The following is a 9,567-nucleotide window of genomic DNA, read 5'->3' as shown; positions in this document are numbered from 1 at the left end:
CCTCCCAAAGACCTACCTGGAAAGATGTTAACACTGAAGGAGAGACAATTATCAGGACTAAGTTAATATTTATGAGCTAATAAGAGAAAAACCTATTTTAATTGTCCTATTAGATACAGACATCATGCCATTTTATTTTTCAATCCAATTCAGACTTGCAAAAATACCAACTTATTTCTTCTGGGATCTGCCCTTTCTGTTTTGGCCTCCGGGGTATGGCAATGGAGAGCCATCCATCATCCATTTCAACTCTGAACTCTTTGGATCAACATTTGCATCTGTCGTACCCCATACCTGGTGATCTTTTGGGCAAGCTCCTGTTACTTGAGAAGGCAGGATCCAGTAGCTTAGAACAAATGACATTCTCAAGGACCAGAACATATCTGAAACTCATGCCACATAAAACAGGTGTCATTTTTGCTTTATTTAAGGGAGAAAAGGGGGGTTCAACAGTAATTGTCATGATACACAGAGATAAGTTAGCACTGCAAAAAAAAAAAAAAAAAAAAAAAGGCTGAGTGTGTATTTATCACCAGTCTGCTTTGCAGCTCTAATTAGTAATTTTAATGCAGTTTGTCACTTGTATTACTGTTTAGCAAACTTATAGTTGGCAGAATTAGGGATTATGGATTACCAAAAATGTACTACAACTAGGACAAAAACCTAAATAACCCATAAAAAATCATTTAAAAATAAACCATAAATATGTGATGCACATTAGTGTAACAAAACCATTTTTGTAAACATTTTCTCCAATATAACATGTGCATGAGAAAAACGTAGAAACACTGCACTCAATACAGTCAGGGTTACTCCGATTTAAAGACAGGAAGGTATTATTTACTAAAGTTCTGACTAAACCTAGAGACTTGTGTTTTTGTTTCGCTTTGAAGAGCACTGCTATAATAGAGTTCAGTGTTCCATATATAATGGTGTTGTCATAATACTGCTTCCTTTTGTAATTCTGCCCTTTTGACACTTTTGTGGAGGAGTCATTACCCTACAGAAGGTATAAAAAGGCATCCCTTCTCTAGAAGAATCTGAAATGCCAACAGCTCACAATCTTTTATGGAGAAACCCAACTGGGCATCTACAGCAAGCTCCAGCAACAAAACCTGCTTCACCAGGCAGTGAGTCCAAGAGGGAAGGAGGGCCACAGGAGTTGAGTTAAAGCTGACACCAGGAACCCAAGACCAGGAGGACAAATGGCTGTCTGACTTCCATAAATTAAGCCCAGCAACAGATGGGACCAACTTCACCTGGAACACCAAGAGAGTGAGAACTTGAACGTGTGGAGCTTTGTGAAGGAACGACAGGTGAATTCTTACTGAAGGCCATTATCGTGTTCTCTTAAGCAAGGAAATACCATTTACCTTCTTTGCTTAATATCTCGACTTACAGACATAGAGCTTGAAGTCTGTGGAAGGATGAGGCAATGGTGCCGTTCTCTTGCTCTGTCTGGTTGGCCTGCGGACTTCAGCGTGTCTCCAAAGACCAGTCCACCTTTTACTTCTCTCCCAAGCTATGGGATGGGGCCACGACGGACCAAGCCATTTGCTCCTCCTCCTCTTGGTGTGCACACCGTGTGTTTTCCCATGGCACACTGCATCTTAGCAGAAGCCAAAATACATTTCCAGAAAATTGCCAGCAGGGATTTGTTTTTAACTGAAGTGCTGTGATAATGGATAATGGAATCTGGCCTCAAGTCCCTTCCAAAGGTAGAATTAACTCTCCAACTTTCTCTAAATTAACTACAGTCTTGTTAAAAAGAATCAGTTCTTTCTGCTTTGGCCACCAGCACTACTCCAAGACCTTACACATGGAAATAAAAACCATTTCCGCCTCTCTGTCCCTCCAAAACAAAGTAAAGCTTTCTCAGTTCATCTTATCTTTATGGGTGTGTAGCTACCAGCTGTTGACTTTGCATTAATGAGAGTATGTATTTTTTACTAGATTTTTGTAGTTCAGAGGAAAACCTTTGGCAAAACTGCTGGACCAGAAAGAAGGGAGTAACGGCTGTCAGAACGGACACCAAAGGGGAGGAGAAAGCTGGGCAAGGTCTTGGCAAACAGGTGCAAAAGACTGTTACATGTGGGGGGCAAATAGAAGAAAAGCCTCCATTTTCATACTATAAAAGAAAATTAATCACAAGGGAGGAAGATTAAACCTAGGAAGCACCAAGTTTCTGTTTGGTGACTAAACAGCTTACAGCAGCTGCCATGTAATGCTCCCACTCAAAATGCAGTAAGAGGAAAAGTAAATTGGCAGAATCATGACGCAATGCATTCTTACTTTACCAAGATACTGATATACTCAAAGGAACTGAGTAATGACCATGAAGCCATTAAACAAATTATTACTCAAGACATTTATTACAAATGTCATGAACATATTAAAAAAGTAAAACTGGTTTAAAAAACAGAGGGAGAACAAGAGAGCAAGTCAGGGAAAGAGAAAAGCCAGGGCTTGAATATTATGCCTAAAACACAGGAGGATGCCATTTTATGAATAAGCCATATTAACTACATTCTTAAAATAGTTTTAGTGCACTGCATTTTTAGAAAAGGGAAATACCCACCCCACCCCCAGAAAAGGCTCCTACAACACTGAACAGTTTGTACGACTCTTCTAATGGGACCAGATGCTGCTAACAAACCCCAAACTGAGAACAACGAGACCCCTTGTGTGTAAGGCTACCGTTGCCCACCAACCACTAAGGGCAAATCTGGTAAAAATGAAGCATTCTGCCTTCGAAGTTTAGAAAGCAAACTGCATCATAAAGCCATAGGCTATTTCCCCATCTTCATGGGCAATTTTTCTTGTTCCTGCTGAGACTTGTGACAAAATAACAGTCAAACTTCAATCTGATTATTTTGGTATTTAAAACTAAATTAAACATTAATGTTTTCCTCCAAAAACATTTAGTAAACCACCTCGTAATGCATTAAAAACAATGAGGTAGGCAAAAAATAAATGTGGTTTGGATTTTTTTTCCTTCTGCAAGTACAGACTGGGGTAAAACTGTTGTTGCGCTTCTCGGTTTAAACAAAAATTAAACCTTTAACTGAGGCTGTGCTAATACTGTGACACAACAAAGTTCTGGCCGTTAATACAAAATGCACACGTTTTCTTTTTTCTTTTTTTAGAACCATCTGCACATGATTTAGGAAAACCTGATACACAGAAAAATGACTGAGTTCTTGGCCAGGTTAGGAAAAAAAAAAAAAAGAAACCCAAAGAAAAGAAACAAAATGGGACCCCTTAACCCACCCACCCCAGCCCCCAAGCCCTACCCACAAAAAAAGTTATCCTAGTAACTGTGTCTTTCACATTTTATAAATATTAACTTCTTAAACCTGCACCTTCCTCTTTGTCCACATATTGTCACATTACAAAAAAGAAATGTCAATTAAATACATTGTTAATGTTACTATATTAAATCTGCTCTCTGCTTCAGCAAGCTGCTGCTTCTACCACCACTTCTCACCTCCTTGTGCCCACTTCCAATAATACCAACAGCATGTTCGCCGTCTCCGCCTTCAGACACCATAAGACAGAGTCATTCAGAGACAAGGAATTCTGGAGTTGAAGGCAAGGTGTTTGCTTTCTAGTCTGACGCTCAAGCCCAAACGCAGATAGCACCTGATGGTAGGATGGGAACAGCACCGGCTGCACTGCAGCCTTGGTTTTCTTTTGAGTGAGGAAAGGAAGAGAATGGGGCGATCAACTGGTAAGAAAGGAAAAGGAAGGGAAGGAGAAAAAGACCCCAGCGTGCAACTTCTGCACACACAGCCGTCCTGGACTACGCGGTGCAGGTCTGAGCTCCAGTTCAAGGAATTCCAAGTTCTCAGGATCTTGAAGACTCTGGAGGCCGGCAGTCCTCTGCTCCCATTTCATTGCTTCTACCAGCTCAGAAGAGAAGTCCTGCCCAAGGTCATGAAATAAACCTGACTGCTGCCGCCAGATCGGACGGAGGCAAAAAATACCTAAGAAAGCAAAGAGAGAGAGTAGAGGGAGGGTTTATCAAGGCAACACAAAACATCCCCACCGTGCCCCGGTCAGGCCACCTGAAGCCACACTCACCCTCAAAGCAAGCACAAGAAGCTTCAAACCTCAAAGCACCTTTTTAAAAAGAAAATCTGGGATAATGGGAATTTATGATTTATAAGCTGTGACCACTGGTCACCCGTTTTTATTGTAACTAAGAAGGCTTATAAAACCACAGAAACTCCCTGTACATTTATTGCTATATTATGAGAACTCCAAGTGAAAACAAAAAAACTGGTTTCTGAAATTGGGTTCTTTCTTTCCACATCCAGTTAACACTTTCTAAATGAGAATGAGAAATGTGTTTGAAAACTTAGACAAGCTACGGGGAAGGTTCTTCTTCAGCAACCTAATTTTTTCTCTTTTTAAAGCTAAGCTAAAATAGATCAACCATTTTATGACTTTAGCATCAAAATCATAGAATTTACTTTCGTGCCTTTAGAAATAAATCTTCAGGAGCATGGCATCACAAATGACAGAAGTATTTAAATGCCTGAAGTTCAAAGAATTAAAGTTATGTCAACTTCAGAAAACAAGCCAAAAAAGTTGACAAAATCCGGGATTACATCTCAAGCTGTGGATTTTCAAAGGTAACAGATTTGAGGGAGACTGTGTAGGATTAAAAAACTGTAGGCCCAAGAGCAAATGAGACAGAGCACAGCAGAAGAGAAGAGGCCGGCCGTGAGGTGGCTTCTGTGTCAGCACGTGGTAGGGTCAGCAGGACAGCTGCCAGGGAGAAACACGCAGCTCTTCTTTGCCACATCACATTTTATGTGTAATCTGAAAAGCCAACCTGGAGGCTGGCTGCTAGGATGCTGGGTGTGTTTCAGTCTGAGGGGAGGGGTGGCCAATCCCTAAGGTGGAATGTGCTGCCTCAAGCAGGCAGACGGGCCCCGACAGCCTGACAGAGGAGACGGATGCTGGGTCCCTGACGGTGAGCTCCCCAGCAGGCCATGTACCTGCTTCACTCAAGGCTGGTTTAGGGAGGGATGCCCAGGGCATAGCCCTTTGAAGACAAGGATGTGGCCAGTTTTGAAATACAAAGATTTTAACTGGGGCTTTGGAATGCTACAGTCTCAGCTGCAGAAGGTGCTTTGGCATAAAATGATTTATCCTGCATTACTCAACAGTATCTTTCTGAAACACATCAGGGGAGAGTAACTTGTGTCTCCCAAATTGCCTGGGTGTTTCTTTCCACTCACAAGAGAATCTTACCCATCTAACTTGACACTTTAACATTCCCTATCCCTAAACCAAACAGCATAGACAGGTCACCTAATAGGGTTAAAAAAAAAATCCAAGAAACCCAATATATGATAAATTCTATAGAGAAAATTACCTCCCTCCCCTCCTGGCAAAAACAAGTAACACACTCCAACTCCTACAAACATGTCTAAAAGTGACTTCTAAAAAGTTTTTTGATGAATTTACTTGAGAAATCTATCAAAACCCCAAAGGCTTCACAAGCTCCATGGAAAATAAAACCCTGCTCAAAGATGCTAAAGAAGCCATTACCTTGTCATTGCGTTCACATAAGAATTTGAGTCTCTGAGCTCTTTTGTGCATAAACACGCCATCCAAGTGACCAGTCTCCACAGATCGGATCTCTATGGCCTTCTCTCCCCAGCCCATAGTCTGATTGGATCGAATATATGCTTTTTGGGAGGAGAAAAACATATATTTTGTTAAAAATGAAAGAGCTGTAAAAAGATGAGCTTATGTCAGATGCATACACATAAATGAACCTGGCACATCAGCATTTCTTTAAGGAACTTTGCTACTACTGCCTTTGTAACCCCCTGTCCTATCCTGGGAAGTGAAGATTTATCAATGGCCAAATCTATTATTAATTTCCAGAGGTGGTTCATGCTTATCTTGCGAAATGACCCCCCACTGAGCTTACAGTTTAGCACACATATTTTCACCAAATCAGTTATAAGGGAAGACAGGAAGAAGAAATGAGAAGACGGCAACTTTAATTGGAGAAGAAAAAAAGTTTGGAGAGCTAAAACATAAAAGCCATGAAAATTTCAAATCACCCACTTTATCCCCAAATGCAAATCAGATCAATCTAAGATGTTGGGTTTCTAGTCATGGCTCTGTTGCTTCCAAGAGCAAACCGCCGACCCTTCTGTCTCCCTTTACTTTCCATAAATCAGTCAACAACAACAAAAATTGCCCCATGTTTTCTGCATGTCTTGTAGAGTAAATGAAGGATTCCAATGTTAGACTTTTTAAAAATATAAACTATTTGTTTGGACTTTGTTTTAAAACAGTCTACACCTAAACTTTCCATCATCTATTTCCAAACCACTGTTAAATGACCGAATGTTTTAACATGCAAAATGAGTATGATAAATAGATGCGATTTTAGAGACGGCTGCACTTTCACAAAGGTGATGCGTACCTACAGAGGTTGGCATCTCTCCCCACTGCAGAACCACATCCTTGGTGATCCTGCCGTAGGTATTCACATAAACCCCCTCGTCTTCATAGCACACCAGGAGCTCCATTCCGTCCGTGTTGGGGAGGATGATGATCGCATGGGGTTTGATGCTGCACTGGATCTAGCGAAGAAGAGAGTACAAAGAAGCGAGTTTGTGTGATAAATACAGCCACTGGATACCATTTTGGAAAACCTATGTGATATACACCCCAAAGCGTGCCTTTCACGACTCGAGTTTTCTGAGGCCTTAGGAACATGCTGGCACTGTGGGTCCCATTTGACAAGTAATGTTCCTAGAACCACCCCAAACCCAGAGACATTCTGGCCTACTAGCAACTGGCCCAAATCTATCCCATGTTAGTCTAAGCAAGAGCTAAGAAGTTTTTGGAGGAACCCTGACGTGGACTTTCATTTGTCTAAGCATGGAGCTACTGTCAATGGTACATCACTTAAATACTCACTCCCACACCAGAGGAAGTGAGGAATCCCTGCTTGTGTTAGTTCACTCAGCAGAGCAAAGAAAAAAGGCAAAACAAAATGAAGCCAGTCAACCAACCATAGAGTGTGGGTTCTTTCTTACGTGTGTTGGTAGATAAATGTCATAGACGGATCCTGAATCCACATCAACAGCATGGAAGCCAGCACAGGATCCATAGATCACCTTCAATCTCTGGCCTTCTTCAACAGTGAGATCCACCAGCAATGGCTTATGTACCAGTTCTCCAAATGACTACGGAGAAGTAATAAGAGAGAAGCAGCAAGATGAGGCAGACTTATTTCCAAAAGATCAAACTAGAGAAGCTAGAAGCTGATAATTCAAATCAGTTACTTGAATTCCCCCTCCCAGACCTGGAATTCTGCCCTGTCCTTTACTCTTCTGCTCTTTGTCTCCAACAAAGTCTAAAATGAAAAACCAGGGCCTTTCTGTAGCACACTATCCCACCAGTCAAATGCAGGCAATGGAGACAGAGGAGGAATTGCAGAAGTCACTGTAAAGAAGATTTAATCAGCATTACTGTCAAAATTCTGAGCTACAGAGATTTCTATTTTCATTTATCAACTGAAATGATATGGTGCTGAAAGGCTGCCATGTACTGCTGTCTTAACAGCCTGCGAAACACATTGGAAAGCTTCTGTTTCTACACTAGTATCAATACCCAGGGACCACAAGATTGGATGACAAAACAGAAAGGAATTAGGTAACATTTATAAAAGCAATGAGTGTGGTACCTGGTACATAGAAGATAGTAAGACGGAAACTCAAAGACAATTGTATTTTATAAGCTATTATTTTGAGTCAATAACAGATGGATTAAAAAATATATTGTACCACCACTGATCCTGTTTCAGTGGGTAATCAGGCGATCTAAGGTACAAGTTTTCCAAATAACTGAAGCTTACCCTTTTAATAATATATCAAAGGAAACCCAAAATAAGTAAACAGAATCATTTGGAAAGGAAAATTCTTCATTTCTTGCCCTGTACTAAAATAGTTACAAGGGATATGCTTAAGAGTTTTATGTCTAGTATTAGAAAGGATGCTACTAAGTTATTTATAATATTTAATGTCACCAAAATAGTTTTACTTAAAATTTCATTATTTTGTATTTACTGCAAATGCTAGAATTACAAAAATAAATATTAAAAATGCCCACAGATAACTATTAATATTTTTTCTACAATGTTTTTTCTTTAAACAAAATGGATCATATACGTATTTTTAACTTGCTTTGTATTTAATGTAAAATACCCATCCCTGTGCCATTAAGTATTTCTATAACAATTTCAGTTATACTCTATTGTACATATTTACAAGTGTCTATGGTTGGACAAATTAAAAAATACATTTAAAAATGTACATAGAGCCATGATTTTAGTGGAAGGTCAAGGTCTGCTTTTTAATGGAGAGCATTAAGTATCATATTGGCACAATAATCAAAGTGTCTGCTCAACAGTCAGCTCTCATCTTCTCAGAAAGCAGATAACTAAGCAAATTATATTGAAAATAAAAGAAAATAGGTCCTTAGAAATGTCCTCTCTTATGATAATGTTATAAGCTGTATTAACACATAGCTTTTACATTATCAATTTTAATTATTCGGAGTTTTAAAATTTATTCACTGGCTCTGGGTCACAGTTTGTAAGGCTGATGCTACTTTTAAGTGTATGATGTCCTTACCTTAAAGGCCATAAATTTGTGATATGGCTTAGGTGCCCATGCATAGACCTCCACAGAACTTTTCAAAGCAATTACCAGAAACTTTATTCTTTCATATTTTACTGGGGAAAAAAAAAAAGAGAGAGAGAGAAAAAAGCACAGGTCAGTATCAACATGGAACTCTTTTATGTGTCTTCTGCAAACTTTATAAATATGCCTTCTATTTATTCTTCAAGCATGTGAAATGGCTTGTTAACCTAATGTAACTCCTGCAACTGAGGAACTAAATTTCATTTTTATTTAATTTTAATCAATGAGAATATAAATTTAAACAGTCCCTGGGCTTGGTGGTTACCATATAGTGAAGCATAGGTCTAGAAAAACTGGAAAAAAGAAAAGAAAGTCCTACAAGTATAAAGATAATGACAACAATATCATACACTCTTATTCCCAGAAAGTGCCTGGGAGTCTTTCTGCAGGGAGGCCAGGCCCATGATTCCTGCCAGCGCAGGCTAATGCGCATTAAATTTAGCCTTGTATGATTTTATTTAAGCCTCAACAAATAAAAATATTTCATATAAACACACAATACAGAGAAGCTATGATCTCGAAATCTATACCAAGGCAAAAGTACTACATTCTGGTATTACCTAGAATCATTCTGGACAAATACTGGGGTGGTTCCTGCAGTCATTATTAGCTAAGGTTATAGAGAGGACGTTAGCATGTACCGACAGTAATGTTGCTTGGAGCAAAGGAAGTGACTCTAACATGTCAATACATGTTATAATACAGAGGCATAGAAAAAAAGAAAACACACAAGCAGAAATCAACACTCAAGAGGCGCCTAATGCAGATCAGTTTCAACGTCTGTTAGAGAATGTACTGTCTTCCACAAAACTCTCACTTGGCTAAG

The 9,567-nt window shown here is 39.6% G+C and overlaps 1 protein-coding gene across 34 annotated transcripts in view; it reads right to left on the bottom strand.

The window, feature by feature from the left end:
• Positions 1-404: 404 nt before the first annotated feature.
• MAP4K4 (mitogen-activated protein kinase kinase kinase kinase 4) overlaps positions 405-9,567 on the bottom strand; it is a 209,743-nt gene continuing 200,580 nt past the window's right edge. For all 34 annotated transcript variants that reach the window (XM_058278220.1, XM_058278207.1, XM_058278215.2 and 31 more), the window contains 5 exons: positions 8,673-8,773; positions 7,074-7,223; positions 6,455-6,614; positions 5,563-5,702; positions 405-3,986 (listed from right to left, as the gene is read on the bottom strand). In XM_058278220.1, the coding sequence (XP_058134203.1) occupies positions 3,903-3,986; positions 5,563-5,702; positions 6,455-6,614; positions 7,074-7,223; positions 8,673-8,773 (635 nt within the window). In that variant the 3' untranslated portion in view covers positions 405-3,902. The remainder of the gene's footprint in view (positions 3,987-5,562; positions 5,703-6,454; positions 6,615-7,073; positions 7,224-8,672; positions 8,774-9,567) is intronic.

This window comes from Dasypus novemcinctus, chromosome 17 (assembly GCF_030445035.2).
Source record: "Dasypus novemcinctus isolate mDasNov1 chromosome 17, mDasNov1.1.hap2, whole genome shotgun sequence".
NCBI lineage: Eukaryota > Metazoa > Chordata > Mammalia > Cingulata > Dasypodidae > Dasypus > Dasypus novemcinctus.
This window is presented reverse-complemented; position numbering and strand designations above follow the sequence as displayed.